Below are 19,060 nucleotides of genomic sequence, written 5' to 3' on the forward strand. Positions count from 1 at the left end.
TGCATGGAGTTACATTTTGCTGATGTAACTAAGCAGATTTAAAATCTAGCTATGGAGTAATGATTAGATGCTGTGGTCACTGTTCAGGGAAAACTGGGGCAAAGGATGGGAAAAAAGACAATGGTTGCTCTCCCTCCTTGAACCATGCTGTCATTTTTCCATCTACTTCCATGGCATGCAGTTTTCCAGGTTTCTGCTGCTTTCCTTTCCTTCCATCAAGCTTCCTGATGTCTGTTGTCCTGGAGCTGCCACAGGCTTAGAGCCAATGTAGTAGCAAGCATAGGACTTCTGTTCTTGCAAGTACCTCTGCTGAGTTACTGGCACTTTTGCTGAAGGCCTTTACTGAGTCTAGTTCTAGTGTTTAGATTCAGATTGCTATCCTGCTTCTCTAATGCTGAGCCCTGTGTCTCTTTCAACATTCTCAGGTGCTGTTCACAAGTCTTCCTGTGGTCCACGTGTATGCTGTTAGCACGACAGCACTAAATGACCCAAAGAAGCAACAAGGAAATGTATACTCCTGCCCTGTCTACAAAAAGCCTCGGAGAACAGATCTAACATACATTTTCTCTTTATATCTGAAAACAGTGCAGAATCCTGATCATTGGACTTTAAGGGGGGTTGCACTGCTCTGCAGTACAAAATAGGGACAGATAGCTATTAAAAAAAAGAACAACCTAGTAAGATTTAGCTGCAACCAGTAGGACTTGCATTGTTATTGTCTAAGTGGTGGCTACCTTCTCATAGGGGTGCGGGAATTAACAAATGATGTATAGAGATTATGTTAATTGCACATAGATCAGTTTACTCTGTTCACAGCAAAAATACTAAATGTATTTATCCTGGGATTATCAGAGGGAAAACATTTGCAGATGTAAAATTTGGCAACTGTTATAAACCAAGTGATAATATAATCAAATAACTTGCTCATAATGGAATCACTACGAAAAAATGATAGTGACAACTGCTCTAACATTTATAGTTGTTCTTTTGTAGATGTTCTTTTTTCTTAATACAAGATTTTTTCATAATATAATACAATTATTTTTAAGTTCAACTTTGTAGTTAAAAACTTATCATCCACAGCATTATTAAATCTGTAACGGTAAGAGAATTAAACATATGGTAAAACTTTATGTTTATCTGCATATATTCCAATGCATAGTTCTTTTGATTTTGCATTTGTAAACTTACTGGGTGTTTTTACTAATGGATACCACCATTTTCTTAAACAGTCACTTGTTTATGTAAATGATCATAGAAGCTGTACAATGGAGCATGTTTATCTTTGCACAAGTAGTGGCCTTTGTGCATACTCAATTTCTAAACCTGTATCCCCTTATAAGGAAACTGTGCACACACCCCATTATTAGTGGGAAAAAGGTTTTGAAACTTTTCTCAAACACATCCGAACACTAGTTCGGCTCTCATTTCATTTTCATTACTGCCTGAATCCTACAAACTCAAACTTCTTAACTGCTTTTTATTCTGCATTTTGCACCAGTTTAGGTAAAAAAAAAAAAATAGAAAATCACACACAGGCCATTTCTGGGAGTAGGTTCACCTGAAATGGTTGAAGTTATTTTTGTGTTAACCACCATTGCTGTCTACCCTGTAAGTGAAGGGTGATTGCTACTTCTCTTTTAATAGGCAGACAGCTATTGGCAGAAAACGTGTTTGGTTTTTTCATAGTGCAAATTCAAAGCAAAAGAAATTGCCGTTGGATGTTATGAAACAAGGGCTTGCAGTCGGTGTTTTGTTAATAATTTTTTGTCTCCTTGTAAACACTTTCGATTTTTGTATAAACACTTAATTTTACTTTCAGCTAGTGTCTCAGAAAGTAGTTCATCCCTTCCCATAACCAGTTTTACTCTGCAGTTAGCAATTACAGGGCTCTTTCCATGAGGAAGTTTGATATTCACACTCCCACCCACAACTAAGTGGAAAGTGCCAGCTTTCTTCTTGGAAAACAGAGCAGACAGGAACAGGGTGCCTTTCTTCTACTGAGCCAGGAGCAACAGTGCCGGCAAGATTATCTTTCCAAGTGACACCAACTGTTCAAAAAAATATACACCAGGCCTCCCTCCAATACAGCTGTATGTCAAACAATTTCATTGAGAATTTTGTTTCTGAGAAGGCTGAAGGATTTGGCTTCACAATCATTGATCTTGGAAATTATGAAAAAGATAGAGACTTCAAGCAGCAAAAGGTTGTACTGTTACACAGAAACTGAGGTTGCAAACCATAGCGTTCTCCTCATCCCCCACCTGTATGAGGGGACATGGAGTAAATTAACTTTGATTGGAAACTGCATCACTTCCTTTCTTTGTCAAGTAAAATGAGAACACTAAATGCTATATAAAGAAAATCTATAGGCAATTATGTTCTAGCACTTAGTGTTCTGCTGTATAAAAATGCAAGGAAATAACTTACTTGAACTCCAACATTTTCATTTCCATAACTAAACCTTGTTTGCTAGTTTAGGAAAATGCCAAATCTTGCAGAACAGAATGCAGGTCATATTCCCGAAGAACAAGACAAATCAGTACTTCACTGAAGATAGCTACAGTTTGATATGGAACTGGAAGAAAAACATAAAGTCACTTGATTCCAGAAAGACTTCATGTAACTAGTAAAAACACACCAAACAAAACCTCCACTCTATCCTATAAGCAAAACCTCTTTTTTTTCTTTTTGCATGTAATTACAGGAGAGCAGAGATGTACAATTTACTGTTGAAAGAAATGTCTTCCTCTCCCTGACTCCCTCTCTTGCCCTACCCTGCTCTTCCATGCAGTGGAGTGACTGCTCCCAATCTGACAACATTAATTTGATTTGAAATGTCACTGACATAGTATAACATTGACCTTCCTCAACCAGTGTTCCCTAGTTACTATTGCTAAAGCTGTTTCACTTCAAATGGGATGTACACCAGACTAAATGAAAGAACTGGCAGGCAGAATACTTGAAATCAAACTAATTGTATTTAAATTAGAGATTAACAATTAGCTAGGAGTCCTCAAACAATGTATATAGATAACCAAGTTATGCTCTGCTGTTAAAATGAATCTGAGATATTAAATACAATCATACAGCTTTTGGCAATATTGTACAAGTTTCACACAGATAGTAATGACTAACATTGCTTTAGATAAGTGCTTTGAAGGCAACTCCATTTAAGAATGAAGAGAGCAATACAGTCCTGCACCCCATATCAGTGTACAGTCATGTTTACAAACATATCTGATGTCAGGGCACTGGCTCCGAAGTGTTGCAAATAAACAGCATTCCATACTCCAAAGGGTGTCTGTCTCATAATCCCTGAGGCTGTGGCTGGTCGATAATGATGATGATCGGAAAAAAAGAATTGGGTTATGGATTGGCCCTGTACATTTGTAACTTTGTAGAATAGATTTTAATTGCAGTGCAGCTCTGAAAAAGCACAGAGAGCAGAAAACAAAATCATTCCCTTGTCTGGTCGGTTTTGCACATAAGCCCTATGATCCTATGTATAGAATAATAATTTGTTTAAGGAACTCAAGGAAACTTCGGTTACAATATTCTAATTTTTCTTTTTATTTATCCAGAACCCGTGCATTCACCTTATTCCACTTTCACTGCTTCATACCATTGGCTTTCTCACAGTCTCATTTTTCTGAAATACAAAATTCTTTTTTTCTCCTGCTATTTCACATTGAATATTTCTTCTTCTTTTTTATTCTTTCTCCATAAGAGCAGAAAAGGCATTGCTTACTTACATTGGACTTTCCTGTTTCAGAACTCTGGAAATAATTTGTAATCATTTCAGGAGCTTCTCTTTTCCAATAAGAAGAAAGAGAATTTACTCTAAACCTTATTATTCCTGCCCCATTTTTTCATACCTTGGATAAAGCAGGAATATCCTCTGCCATTTCTGTGAGGGCCCTTTAATGATAATATTTGTATAGCTAAATGACATTTTCCATAGTACCTTTTGCCAATACAAAGTAATAGCTTTGTTACTGTTTTCTGATTAGATGAGTTGGTGTAAGATAATGGAAATAAATTTTATACAGTTGTACATAAAACGATGACAGTAATTAGGTTGTGAAGTGACTGCTAAATCAATCTTGAAAATGCAGCAGATTTCCATCTCCCTTTGACATTGTGAGTTCCATTTGGGTTAATGATGGCTATCGGCACACGCCAAGACAGAGGGGGAGCCCCTTCATTCAGTTTGCATGGCTTGACTCTTGTCAGGAAGACAACACTAGAGACATCTGTGTAAATGATAGAACAACACCAACACATTTTGTGATATAACACGAATTCACACATTTTTCAAAAGCTGAGTACATACTGTGTTCTCTCTTGTTCAGTAAGGACAGTATGGTGTGTTTGCTCGTTGATTCCTTACGCTGATTGCTTTAAGTCTAGCAAAGGGACACCATCATCACCTCCTCCTCCTTCTTTTCTTTCCTGCTTAAGAACAACTTCTGGGAGAGTCACTCCTATTTCAGTTGACTGGGAAGCACCTTTTGTCGCACTATTCTTGTCTTTCTTTACCTTAGTGATCACTTCTGTGTAAGAGATTTCTTCAGTGAAGGGCTCTGCTGCTGTGAGCTCAGAGGCAATGTGTACACCTGCTTCCTGGATCCCCTCCTGACCTTCGGCTCCTGTTCGTTCTTTATTTTTTTTATGGATCTTGAACATCTCCTTTGTTGGGGCAGCTTGTGAAATGGTTTTCTTCATCCTTATCCCAGATTGTTTCAGTCTCTCTCCTGACTGCCTGATCCTCTCTCTCCTCTCAGGGGTCACTATCCTAGTTTGAAGCCTGTTTACCTTCTTGCCAAAATTTTGTCTTGTCTTTTGGATATTTTCCCTTGAAAATGCCTTTTTGATATCATCAATGCGCCTCATGCCTGATTTCTTGAACTTAGTTGCTTTGCTTTCTTCTATATAATATTCTTCATCAGAAGACAGATCATCAGGTGGGAAAAAATCGTCCTCTAGAGTTTCACCTGCTGTCATCTCTTTGATAACAGAGAGAGATGAAGGACACTCGGTTTCCTCCTGTGAATGAAAGCACAGAGTCATCTTCCAGCAAGTGTATTTCAAAAGGATGGTGATTCATGCATTTTTTTTTTTTTGGTTGGCTTGCAGTTAGTTAAAGCTAACTGAAATATAATATTGTAACGTAGTACGTTAGGCTTGTACCATTGTACTTGATCTATGCAGAATACAAACGGCAAAAGAAATCTTTGCCAAGTTCTGTAGAGACTGCCTGATTAAAGATTTCTTTTCACTGTGGTTCTACCTGAAATTAATGAATGCAATAGTCCTATGAGTACTGGCCTCTAATGGTTTTCAGAGCAGACTTGTATAGTTCATTTATTTTTTTTGGACCTTATCTGCTTCTCTGGGATTGGACCTAGATCCATTATTCCTCACCAATAACAGCAAACATCCTGTAGACAAAAGAGGCTCTTGTGCTTGTGTCAGCTGTACACTCTCCAAACAAGCGCCTCAATGATACCAGTAGCTTCAGTCCTCTACTGTTACCAAGACATTGTCCATTTTTTACTATTTGGAGCTTAGCAAACACTTTCTGTTGCTGCCCAGAAGGGAACAAACTCCAACATATTAACTTACATGTGCTGGCTCCACAACGGGACAAAATCATTAAAGGAACGAGATGCTATTCAGTAAACCCAGTTCCATATAATTTCCTCAGCACCTGCACCATTGCTGAGGTGAGCTTGATTTGTTCCATCTGGAAACATACGATAACTCCGAGCAAGCACCTCTGTCTCCTGTGGTGAGTTTGGTGGCCTGTATGAGCATGCAGAATTAGAATCATGGAATCAACCAGGTTGGAAAAGACCTCTGAGATCATCGAGTCCAACCTTTGACCTAACACCACCTAATCTACTAGACTGTGGCACTAAATGCCACATCTAGTCTCTTCTTAAATACCTCCAGGGACGGTCACTCCACCACCTCCCTGGGCATATACAGGGACATATACACATATTTGTATTATTCATCCAGTGGGTATCACCTGCATATCTTAGCACTAGGAATTCGTGCAGCCTCTCCAAAGAAAAATTGCTAGAGGCCCAAATCTCAAAGACACAGAAGATTTCCGAAAGCTGTCCACAGTAAACAAAAAATTTACCAAGATTCACTTAGTGGTTAAGGACATAAAAAAAAAAAAAAGGCGAGAAAAGCTTATGGCAATGAAGGATTTATCTGAACAGGGAGAATCTCCTAATACAGCCGTTTCCCTCATCTGAAGGCTGCCGTCTACATGGACAGTACAGATTTGTAGCTCAGTGTCAGTAAGTCACTTCTATCTAGAAGTACTAGTGTATGCAGAGTAAAAGAATCATAACTTGCAGGAGGTGTGTGAGAGGATGATGCCACCCTGTTTTTCCCTACCAGCTCTTTACGTGTGTGTGTGCTCTTTTCCCAGGACGAGCAGCCCTCGGGGTACAGATAGGTACAGCAGCTATATAAAACTTCTCTAATAAGTTTCCCATTACTACTAACTACTTCAGCTGATTTCTGAGGCATGATAGTGTCAGGACTCTACAGTTAGTATTATCATTCTAATGGAGACAAAAAGAAAGATATCAGAAGCTGTGAACCCATGAATAGCAAGTCAGGCTTACTGAATATTTTGCTGTGAACTTACTTCCAGCCAAAAAGATGTCTGTCATTTTTCACAGTGACTCATATAGTAGTGAGTCATGCTATTTTACAGAGTAATAGTAATACATAAAATAACATACATTGAGCTATTTGACAGACAAAGCCCACTTAGGAATCTGTCATCATGCCTTCGCTTCAATAAAAACTCTCTAGTAAAATAGTTGTTAATGCATAGAAAAAATAGGGACAAATTATGTTACATTGATTACAGCAGAATGTTATTCAACTCATCTGTCAAAATCAGCAGGAACAAAACTACAATGCTTTGCTAGTAATCATCTTCATTAACATGTGTAAATTAACATTAATTATATAAAGACTTCTATATATAAACATAATCCCTTCTTTTCTGAAAATTAACTAAAACACAGCTGGGTAATAATTCCTCAAAGTTTTTAAATTATAGCCCAGTCCTTCAGCTGAAATGGTAACAAAAATGTTTCCAGAATGACTATTCTGAAATTTCAGTAAATACAGAGACGAATACAATATGGTGAGAGGAGTATGCCTTTCATATGAAGATTTTTCTTGTATTTACCTTTATTACTGTATTTACCTTTAGTCTATTAGCTAAAGAAGAGAGTGCTTTAACTTTCACTTAGACTTGTTAGAATTAAAAGTTATGAGCAATAACATGAGGGATGAAGGTCTTGTAGATAAGAGAATCTGGAGTCACAGATCCTGAGAAACATTTTCATTCTTCTAAAGAGTCTCAGAATGATTTTTGCCAAAACTTGAATTTTCTCCTTTTCCTTGATTTCTGTACACATCTCGAAGAGTCAAATGTAGCAAGGCAAAAAAGTAGTGTGAGTTTCTATCTCCTCTCAAGATTTCTGGATGTTACCAAAGCGGAAAGTATTAGTGAACCTGTCTAGCATGTTAGGGAGGTATCAGAATAAAAATACAGTGATTTAGGCTCGGTAGGTGAACTTTCTCATGTTTCCTTTCTCTCTCCTGCTCCTACTCATTTCTTTTAATCACTAGGTATCAGTAGGGCAGAGAGAAGAGAGTAGCTCATCCTTCCTAAAGCAGGAACAAGAAGTTTTAGTACCAGGTGGGAAACAGATGCAGTCACAGCATATAGCTACTAGCTCCTTTATAGACTCACTAAAACCAAAGACCAAACACCTACTGATTTCAGCAGCACAGAACAAAGCCCTAAATGGGGTGACAGCTTTCTCTTTGTCTGGAAAGCAGATGGGACTCAAAACAGTAGGACTGAACAGTCTGATCTTAGGGGAGGGTGAGAAGGGAGTTGAGCCATTGATGATGCTGCTGGCAAGCTTTTAGTTAAAAATCTGCTTAAGCATTTTGCTAGGAAGGACTCGTATCTGCCACTGCCACCTCATGGGAGCTAAGGGAGGATCTAAAATGAGGACAGGAGATTATTTCACAGTAAAAGATAATACCAAACATTCAGTTATTTTTAACATGATTTCTTGAACAGAGAGGCATGCAGTCACATGGGCGATTAATACATATGACGTGCTCTGCTTGCCTTGCCTACTAGCAAATACCAAAGACATGCACAGGCCAGGATCAGAACACAAATCTGTGGAAGCTGAGCATTCTCCTTCCCTTTCACCCCTCCTCCTAGATGGAGCACCTGCAGAGAGTGCTCACACTGGTCCTGGTGTGCTCATTGGCCATAATTGCTCATTGGCCATAACCTCCTTATAAGTTATCCTCTGCTCAACACACTGAAAACAGACTTGGACCTTTTAAACAAAACAATTTTTTTCCTTTTCTTCCAAGAAAAAAGTTGGTATGTCCATCCTGTAAGTGGTTAATTTGGAAGTTGTCTTGTTTTAATACGAGTGTAACATATACACTTACATTATTCATATCCCACCTTCTCAGCCTTTCCACTAACACAGAAACATTTGGGCATTTTACACCAATTTGAGAATGGAGTTCAGACACAAAGAAATAAGATCTCTACTGCAAAGCTGGCTGTGTTTTGAGTCAGTCCATCTGTCCCTTCAGCTGATGTCTGTTCTGAGCAAAAATGCCATGGCCCAGGTACCTTGCCTATAGATCTGGACTTGATGTCTTCAGCAGAGGACAAGGGTGCTGAGAAGAGGAGGTGTGTGTTACAAATAGAAGTGAGAGGGGATAGGGGAGAAAGAAGATTAGATAATGTATTTTTGAAACCAGAAATGCTTTGGAGAAATGCATGCGTGTTGAAGGAAATGAACTCTGAAAGGAGAAAGACTTCAGGTTCTCTGGTAACAAAGGAGGGACTGAAAGTATTGGTTAAATGATAAGGGAAAATTCTGGAGACCTTTGCAGTTCAGCTGGACAGGGGGAGAGATACAGAGGCCACAAAGCTGTAAGGGTAGCTAGATCCATTGCTTGAGAAACAACTTTAACAGACAAAACTTTAAAGTATAAGATCATAACCAAACAATTGTGCAATTCAGGAGTGGTTGGTGATGCCCCTGGCACAGCAAGTTTGCTAAGAAAGCATCTTAAACCTGAAATATGGTTTTTCCTATTTTTTGAGTATTTAACCTCTCAAATACGCCCAGCCAAAGAAGTTTGAGCTTTTAGACGGCTGGCTGAATGCAAACTAAACTTATGAGTAAACCTCAGCTTTGGTGAAAAAGGCCAGCATAGCATTAATTTGAATGGATGGCTCCAGGGACAGAGAATACTGAAATCCAGATGTTTCAAACACTGGGTTCCCAACAAAGTCTGACTCCATCACTGACATTTTCACCCTCTGCTCTCATTTCAATTTAATTCATAATTAGAAAACTTTTAACGGAACATAGCCTGTGTCCTTATCACACTCCTTTCACTCGTCAAGTTTTTCACTGGCTTCCAAAATTCTGGCTGCTTTGCAGCCACGGAAGAGGGCAGTTTGCAGGCATTGCTGGTGTCTTCTGATCTCAGGGAAGGGATCACAGCAGTAGCATTTTTTCCCATGGGATATAGCAAGGCATTATGAAAGAAGGCTAATGCGCCTGGTCCTTAAACTGCACAAAGTGCAAGGTGCTGACTTTTTCACCTCACAGAAAAAAAAGACCAGTAGGTAAATAATCTTAAATGTGGTAATGCCCCTATTCAACACTGTGAGGCTCTTGAGGTGGTGATGCTCAGATAATTGAAACATGTAGGCAAAAATAGACTGTCTCAAAATGTGCCTGCTTGATAAACCTGCCTGCACGGTCAGGCTCTTCTCATCTCTGGGCAGGGAAAGAGAGGAAATGGCAGAGCAAACTGTTTAGCAATGTCTCAGATATTTTGCAGCAGTGGTGTCCTGGCAAAGATCCGGTCAGCTCTAATAGCACTTTTCACTCTTAGTGCTGCTCTAAGGAGCAAATAAACCAAAGGGGGCTGCTGGAAAAATGTCATGCCTTCAGCGAGGACAGTGATGCTGGGAAAAGGAAAAAGGGTTGTTGAAAAGATTCCCTCACAACCTTCTTATCTAAATTTCTACTCCATGGAAGCATAGACGGGATCAATAATTAATAGCAGTAGTACTTTTATTTTCCTAAAGAAAATACATGTTTATTTTAGAGTTCACTTGATTTGCTAGACGAAGCAGTGATATAATGTCACTGTACAAAAATACTTAAGTACATTAACACTTTTAATGATAATTTCAGTAATAATTTTGCCACTTGAAAATAAAAACCAATGGAATATGAGGTCATTTTAATGAATGTAGCCAGTTCAAGAGCTTTACTTCCCCGTCCTTTCATGTTTTTTGGCACGTGTATTTTAGGCGTGTATTTCAAAGCCCAGACTGAGCTTCCAAAGTTGGCAAGGAGAAAAAAAAAAGGTAATACATTGTCTTACATATAAATATTTGCTAGAAATGCTATAAACTGGTTTTGTGTTCTCTTTTCAAATAGCTTCAAAGTGTAACTCCAACCAGCTTAAATAAAGGCAACTGCTATCAGCTCTCAACTATTATTTAATTTCAACCAACACTTTAGCAGAACAAAGCTTTTTAAAGTTAAAAAAAAATAGTAGAGAAAGCCAGAATGGCCAAATAAAAAATTCAATTTATCTATATATATAATAATATATAGATAAAATTATATATTCTATATATGCATATATAAAAGCAAGGCTCAAAATGATCCTAACAAAACTGCTCCCAGAATAAGTAGGGAGCAGAGACTGATGAAACTCCATACCTTGGAGTCATTGTGTGGCACAGGGAAAGGTCAGAGCAACTATCTTTCAGCCTTGGGATGTGTGACAGGGAAGGTGCAGGTATGATTAACATAAGCACAGATGGGGCTAACTGGTGATCACTTGATAATTCTGAAGTAGAGCACAAAGCAGCAAAATGGTCGAAGGCCACCCAGTACCTGGTCTGGCACCACTGCCGCGTCTATGACAACTGGTGATGCAAATGATGGGCAGCTTATGGGCAGGAAACTGCATTGCTGCAGTGTTTAAAAAAGTCCTAGAAATTTGCATGTTGAATGATTGATTTGTTATTCAGACTGGTAGCCAAGGTAAATCCCTAAAACATCTCCTTGAAATTGTGCTCTAAATCAATACGAAACCACTGATGAATAACCAATTACAAATCACTCAGCACTTTTACTCATATTCTAACAGTTAAGAATGAAGCTTTATAAATCTCAAGTGATCCCTTCATTTCTTCTGCAAACATGTCATTTTGGAATCTCTGCCATCGGGCCAAAAAGCTGCTCAGATGAGAGAGAAATAGGATTATTTTAAAAGGCCACCTAAGGAGTTTTATCAAGCAAAGTAGACAGAGAATAAACACGTCAGCGTGTAAGACTTTATGACTAAGTGCTATTGCTTGCTTTTAGAATTATTTTTCCATAATGGAAAAGTAGCCCAGCCAGAACAGTCAGCCCCACTTATTTCTCTTCTGTGAAGGCTAATACATATCCTTTTTATTTAAATTCTGATAGAAATTCATTAATTCAACCATCACCGTACAATGACTACAAAGAAACCCAGTTCATTCTCTCATTATGGTTCTCTGTAACTCGTTGCAGTGAATGAGCGAGCACTACCCAGTTACTCCACATCAGCTGGAGAAGCTCTTGGCTTCAGGCCACCACATGCTGCAAAAAAAGGACAACTGCAGCTGGAGGGGAAAATAAAAGCTGCACACTTTCCTCGCTTTCCTACTGTTTTATGGTGCTAGACCAGGGAATAGCTCTGCAGGTCAGTCTGCAGGTTTGAAGTCAAACTGATGAAATTTCTCACATCCAATTTTTCTGGAAGCCTGTTGTCAGTGAAGTAGAAAAAGCATCACAAGGTGTGATAAGACAAAAAAGTACATTTGTTAATGTGTTGACTCATTCATTCATCACAAGGTGACTGCTCCTACAAGTCAGCTAGACCAGGGAAGTGCTCTCAAGTACAAGTGAAAGCCAGACAGTCATCAGGAGCTGCTGAACTTTTGTGCCCAAGCAACTGTGCCTCCATATGAACTCATTTCTGAACAACTTTTCAACTAAACAGAAGGAACAGATACTTATAATGTAGAAACTGTATCCAACAGACATCTACAGCAGGTCGAGCAAATCAGGCTCCATACACTTCTCTTTGCTTGCTTGGAAGGAAGCTATAGGCCAAACGTACAAACATTTTCATTGATAATGTTCAATGCCAAGAAAGATGAATCCTAAACTTGCTATTAGTGACTTCACATATTCCTCATGTCTGTGCCTGTGCTGTTTTGATCAACTTTATTCCTGTACTATAGGAATAAATTGCAAGGTTCAGCTACCTTCAGTAGTGCTGAGAATGAATCCCATCTGCACGTCCCCAGTTAAGTCCTTTCCCGAATCTGTGCATCAGGAACGAGGGGTATTGCTGAATGGTTGGACTTGATGATCTTTAGAGGTCTTTTCCAACCTAAGTGATTATATTATTCCATTTCAAGATATATGTGTGCCCACAGCACCAAGCCACAGCTCCTGGTGGTAAGTTGTTCCAAGCAGTCTCTAGGACCGTGGAGAAGAGGCACAACACAGGAGGCTTATGGTGTAACTACACTCTTCTGCTGGCTTGCAGGGCAACCACAAGCAAAGCCCTGAACAGCTGCATCCAGTGCAAACGTAAATTAAGATCAGTTATTTCCACCACTCAATGCTAACAGGTGGAGAAAAATCAATGGCAGCCCTGCAAAAACGACAGCCTGTCCACCTGTGAGGATCATTGCAACAGAACAGGTCTGGGGCCACCAGATCAAACAGCGTTAAGTCAAGTTTATAATCTGCTACGATCTGGTGTGAAATATGCAACCTATTTCAACTTAGGAACACAGAAATAGCCCAAAAGTGTCTTTTTTTTTTTTTTCATTTTTTTTTCTCCTTGTTCCTTGCAAACATGTCACTAGAAAAACAGTTTTTCCTTAGCTGGTTGAAAGCTTTTGATTTTTTTTTTTAAAAAGCACAGGCAATTTATGATCTCCTTGGCTGTGTTCAGTACCTCAGGGCTGGCCCTGCCTCTCCACAAGTGGCTACTGCACAGCACAGGGCCAGCTCTGCACTTTGGACTGAAGCACTGGGCCCACCACTGCAAACAAAGGCTCTTGCAAGAGAGGTTGTCACTCTGTGACACAACTGTTGGGTTTATTTTATTCTCTGTATTCTCAGTAAAAGCAATTACCTGTTCCAGCTGTAAAAATATTTTAAGATTTCTGCTACAAGACTCCAACAAAGGCCCTGTGTCATTAGGCTGCTGCGGCCAGTGCTCTGCTGTCACAGGTAGTCAACTTACACCATTTTCTTCCCATTAAGTTTTCAGGTTCCACTTTATTAGCAATTTAAGTTTTCTTCTCTCCCCATGGGTTCTAGAAGAAGGCTTTGTCCAGATCCCAATTGTCTCCAGGGCTGGAGAGATGCATTTCTGGTTTCAGATCTGACTCATGGACAATTTCATCATTTTGACATTTTTCTTTACTGGACTCCTCATCTGTGCCCAAACATATGTATAAATGACATCCACAACCTCACTTAGCCTCTTGTCTTGATAAACTAAAGCAAGCTAGGACCTCCTGGTCTTCTCTTATTTACCAGGGCTTCCCATTCCTCTGACCCCATTCCTGGTAGCTGTTTTCAAAACCTCTTCAGTTTGAACACAAGAAATTTATTTCAAGAGGGATGATCAGAGCTGTACATAGTAGTCCAGGCAGGCTCTGAGGCATTCTGGGCTAGGGCACTGGGCATTTCTACCAGTTCTGGAAACATCTTGCCTGAAGCCTGTTATGTCCACATATAACTTTTTGAAGAGCCACGACATAAGTGGGGTCTCCGTCATTTTGAGAGAAACTAACACTCCATTTTCTGTCCTTTCTAAACTGTGGGGCTTCAGAACACAAACTAAAAGGGGCTTCTACTAAAAGTACAGGAATTGGCACCATGTACACTCAAATTAACACTATTATAGCTGTAAAGATAATTTGGTTTCATATCTATATTTCTTTCTGTGAACTGACAGCTCCTAATTCTGAGCATTACACCTTTTCTGTACTGAGATTTTTAACGAAAACATTGCACAGTTGACAAAAATGGTCTTAGAAACACATACACTTTCAGAAACCCATCGCAAGCCTCACTTCCAATTTCAATACAATCCACTGTTACCTGTTGTTTTTCCAGATTATCTGTTATGAAGTAAAATACCAGGTACATAAATATGAGAAAGGATAAGATCTCTCATGTTTCTGCAAAACAGAAAAATGATCTAATATGGCCTACCTAGCACAATCTGCCCTTGGTGAGCTACTTAACTTCATGCTACTAAGGATACTGTTCTGCAGAGCCCTTTTGAGCCTGCCATTCTCATGCCCAAATGGTATCAGATTAATGGCAATGGTTCACATGATTTCCTTTGTCTGTTTCTAAATAAAAGTGTTATATTTGCTGCCTTTCCTGTCACAGTTACTCTCACAGGCTTGGCTCAGAACAGCTGTAATTAAAACTCTGTGCCGATGGACAGTGAGTTCATGAGCCTGATTTTTCAGCGCCTTCATCTCCTGAGCTCCTCACACCCTGATTTCTAACTGCCCCTTCAGATGAAAGTGTCTCCACTTCAGGTTTCCAGATTATTGTCCCCATCTTGATTTCACCATTTTTACTGCCCTAGTTATTATGCTACAGAAGGACATTGGCCAGGACAGGACACTTACATTTTAATTTATATATGCATAAGATCAGCAGCATACGCAAGGATGCTTCTGCGAGCCTTTCCCCATGTGGGTGGTGAAGCAATGGTAGGGCAAACAAATCAGTTGTAGCATAATTGTCTAGGCCAGTCGAGCCATAACCTTACTTGGTTTCTGACATGTCCAGTAATTTCAAACGTCAGAGAGCAGTGAGTGAAAGAAATGCGTGTCTCCTTTCATAGGAAGTTGTTACGGTGCTTGTGTCAAGTAATAATAGAAAAAAGTCCAGTAACCGTAACACGGACTTTCTGGTGCCTGTACAGTCCCATTCAAAGAGGGACTTGCAGAACATGCAGAAAAGCAAAAGAAACAAGTTCTTTCAGTATTAAAAAAACAAAAAACCCCCTCCTTTATTTTCTGAATAATTTAGTCAGAATCATTTAAATTGTTAAATGCTCTTCGACTGCAGAGAAATGATAGCTCTCACAGCTGGTTATTCAGACTAACCTGAACAGAAGTGAGCAGTGACCTATACAACCTACAACATCCTTTGTATTTCCTATTATAGTCTCTGGGTACATAGCACTGCAGGGTCAAAGACCTCACTAGAAAGTCTTAAGTAACCTGGCATTTTTAATCATGCAGCCAGCCTGGGGAGAAGGGCTGCCTGCTATCATATCTTTTCCTCAATCACATGGCCTTCTAAAAATTAATGTGCTCAATTCCCTAATCATTCTGCTCAAGGATGATCACTTTGTCTCTTTTTAATGTGAGGATATTGCCAACTCTTTTCATCATTGCTGAGGTGTCTTGGAACAATCTCTTTCAGCCAATGATCCTTTTCAACCTGCCTATGCCTTCTATCAATGATAAGATCAAAGCTATCCACTAGAAAGAAAATCTTTAGTATTTAATTGGTGTTTCCTTTTTCCTCATATGCTCATGTTCCAGTAAAAGTTAAAACTAACATGCACATGCACTCACTCATCTAGGCATTCAATACCAGCTACACACAGGTCACTGCCCTCATCACAATGTCCCAAATGCTTCATTAGAAAAAAATCTCACTACAGAAGAGCTATCAGTCACAACCACAGAGTAAACAACTTGGTTATATCCACTTGTAACATATAGTGAAGGGAGTATGCTGATTCTGTAGCTATTAACAGACTCCCACTCATCGTAGCCAAGCTTCAGTCATTCAGGTCTTGGCACTGCCGCAGTATGCCTACAACGGTATAAATCAACAGTGTGAAAATCACTGCACTTGAGTGAAAGAGACTTTCCTAAACCTGTGCCTTAAAGATTCAGTGGACTCTAGACTACCTAGCACGTTCCAGCTTTTGTGGAACGATGCAGTTATCCTCCTCCACGGAAGTGTTAAATCTCAGATCCCAGACGGATCAACATATCTGCACTCTTCTGTGGAAGTGGGAAAAGATTCTTCAATCTACTTTACAAAAGGAATGGAAGTTAAAGAGGGAGTTGTTCATATTCTCACTGGCAGTTCTCAGCTACAGTGGGAAGAGGAAGCTTGAAAGTGAACAATAAAAAGTGTTGGTTCCCTTCCTGAAAAGTACCAACTAAGAATTAAACATACAGAATAGGGTGCAGGTCATTCTTGTCCAGCAAAACCAGCAGAAAGCTCAGACACTCCACTGAAGGCAATTCTTAGAGAAAGCACATATTGTGAGAGCCACCTTTTGTATCAAGTATCTGAAAACACCAACAGCTGTTATTTATAGCAGCATGTAAATCCATTTTCACCATATTTTACTATATTTTTAAATAAACAACAACTCATGTCTTGCTAGCAGAAAAATTTACATTATATAATGAATACTGTTTTAAGAACAAATGCTTTCAAAGCATTGATTCTGCTGCAGCCATTATGGTAAAGGCCCATCAATGAAATGGCATTATGCCATTAACCAGAGGAGTCAAGAGATATTTATTACCTTTAGATGGGAAATGATTTGCAAGGAAAAAGTGAAAGTGCCTGTTTTCTATTCCATCATGATGATGCAGCTTGCAATAATTGTAATAATAGGTCATATTGGGCCTATACTTTCTCCTGAACATGCATAGTAAGTCATTCAGCTAGAAAATCTAGGAGGTACAATTTGGCTGTATGTGGTACTAACATAACATTAAAGAGGTAATATTTCCTGCCTTCAGCTTTTTCTTTTTTTTTAGGTATTTTTTCCCAGTAGTAGAAAATGAAGTAGTTAAGAAAGCTGGATTATGCAGAAGAATTTGTCAGCCGTACATGGTGGTGAATATACTCGATGAAGCACAGGGCTCCATTCATTGCAAATGATGTTATTTATGTACAAACAGATGCAAGAGCAGGGTGTAAAGCTGAGTGATGGGGGCGCATTGTGTTACTCACAAGCTGTGGTATTTTCAAGAATGCCTAATGAGAAATACAACTCATTTGAAAGAAGCTTTGGTGACTCGCTGGTAAAAAAGAGCAACTATATTTCTGGCAAAAGATTAAACACGTACTTTCTATAGACCTGGGTAACAGGGAAGTTCCAGCAAATACAGGATCAGACCATGTAACAAGTGAGTTTCACAGCACTCACTGACAAGACCCCATGAACTGCCTGCACTGTTTGTATGGATGCAAGTGAGACGATGCTGTTTCATGAAACTTCTCTTCAAACTTCTCATGAAACTTCTTTTCAAGCGCAATTATTTGTAAGAACAGTGAACATCCTAGAATAAGGTTAGTGAAAGAAAATAAATTATTTCATTGCCTGATACGATTGGAAGAACAGTGCTGCGTTAAAACATTTCCGAAGTAGAGCATGTAAAGGAGTACTTTTTGTCATGATGGGTTTGTGGGTCTGAGCTTCAGTTTGTGTATATACTGTTATACTCTGAGACAATGAAAAAAGCTCCAATCGGTCAGCAGTAGGAGAGCCTGAGAAACGCTGTAAGTTAAACAAACCATGTTTTGAAATTAGTGTTAGAAGAAAGTCTGTGTTCCAGAGAGACTGAAAACACTTTTGCTATTTGCACTTCTACCTAATATGGTGAAAAAAATAACAGAGATGAATGTCAGGCATGGTTTGTATGACAAGATTTACAGGGCCTGCCTCATATTACCTTTCGGAAAGGCAGCAAGTAGTCCTTGCTGATCTGCAGTTAATCTTACACCACTGGCTCAGAAATCTCCCAACACTAATAATAGACCCTGTGTACTGCCATCAGTAGATTTGTGCTGAAAGATGTTGAGGAGCACAGCTCAGTGTTAAAGAAAGCACAAAATAACTCTTATGTTCAAGAGACTGCATCTTTTGGTTTGTTAACCAACACGTATCAGCAGCTACCAAAGAGGTGGCAAAGCAACAGCATGACAAGAAATTAGGTTTGTGGTTACCTGATAAATTACGACCCGGAATTTGTTTTTGTTCAGCATCTCCTCTTGTTTTGCTTTCACCTTCCGCACACTGGTGCTCTGTCTCTCCACGCGAGCCCGCACCTCCTTCATGGTGGAGCTGACTTTGCTGGTTTTCTGCAGTAACTTGTTCACCATGAAGCCTGTATTGCCATGAGCCTGGGCAAGCTTTAAAATGTCAATCTGTATGGTCTTGATGGCATTTTCCATCTCCCTGTGCTTCTCCTCTATCCTTTTCTGGCTCGCCTGCACGCTGTCGACAATGTTGGCCACTTTGTCCAGGACTGTCACAATAGTGTAAGCTGCATCTTGTTCTTCTTCCTCCTCAGTGACACTGGAGAGACGATTTTGGTGTGTTCTGTCAGCCTCTGAGGTGTTTTCACGGCGATCCATTTTGCCTGCCTTCAGCCAGGTTGGACGGAGGCGAAGTTTCGGTGACCCTGCCAGAGTGAGTCTGGCGCTGTTGCAGGGAGCCACGGTGACAGCTGGTTCCAGCAATGTTCAAAGTAGGGCGTGAAACGCCGCTCCTGGAGCTTGGTCAAATACTTCTGACTATAAAATATCCACATGTGATTGTTCAGATACTTTCAGCAACATGAAACCCCTAAAATTAGGAAGCAATATCTGGAAAGGAACATACGTTTCAAGGGTCACGCTTCTGTACTGATGAGGTTATTAGTGTTAATCCAGGAAAGTTAAGTAACTTGCTAATTAAGCAGGAAAGCAAACTTGCATATTTTTAAAGATCTACTTTTGTTTCATGTTACTGGAGTGCTTTCCTCCAAGGGAATTCAAAAAGCAGTCAGGAAAATTAGCACAGTTGTTTTTTTCCAGCAAAACAAATTCAG

General features: G+C 39.5%; 2 protein-coding genes across 5 annotated transcripts in view; one reads left to right on the forward strand and one right to left on the reverse strand.

Annotated features, from left to right (window-relative positions):
• LOC113947481 (dynein heavy chain 5, axonemal-like) overlaps positions 1-1,415 on the forward strand; it is a 153,602-nt gene extending 152,187 nt beyond the window's left edge. For all 4 annotated transcript variants that reach the window (XM_027644062.1, XM_027644063.1, XM_027644064.1 and 1 more), the window contains one exon: positions 426-1,415. In XM_027644062.1, the coding sequence (XP_027499863.1) occupies positions 426-644 (219 nt within the window). In that variant the 3' untranslated portion in view covers positions 645-1,415. The remainder of the gene's footprint in view (positions 1-425) is intronic.
• Positions 1,416-2,959: 1,544 nt separating this feature from the next.
• On the reverse strand, positions 2,960-19,003 carry CAVIN4 (caveolae associated protein 4). The gene is made up of 2 exons (XM_027644070.1): positions 18,195-19,003; positions 2,960-5,049 (listed from the first exon to the last, which is right to left on the reverse strand). Exons 1-2 carry the CDS (start codon positions 18,603-18,605, stop codon positions 4,390-4,392), a joined length of 1,071 nt encoding a protein of 356 aa, XP_027499871.1. The 5' UTR covers positions 18,606-19,003; the 3' UTR covers positions 2,960-4,389.
• Positions 19,004-19,060: the final 57 nt, after the last annotated feature.

This window comes from Corapipo altera, unplaced genomic scaffold (assembly GCF_003945725.1).
Source record: "Corapipo altera isolate COAL_440 unplaced genomic scaffold, ASM394572v1 24b, whole genome shotgun sequence".
In the NCBI taxonomy this organism is placed as follows: domain Eukaryota; kingdom Metazoa; phylum Chordata; class Aves; order Passeriformes; family Pipridae; genus Corapipo; species Corapipo altera.

Excerpts from the sequence above, each read along its gene's own strand:
- CAVIN4 (XM_027644070.1), bottom strand. The coding sequence starts at position 18,605 with ATGGATCGCCGTGAAAACACCTCAGAGGCTGACAGAACACACCAAAAT. Across the intron at positions 5,050-18,194 it reads TCCGGGTCGTAATTTATCAG|GAGGAAACCGAGTGTCCTTC; the intron begins GTAACCACAAAC and ends TTTCATTCACAG.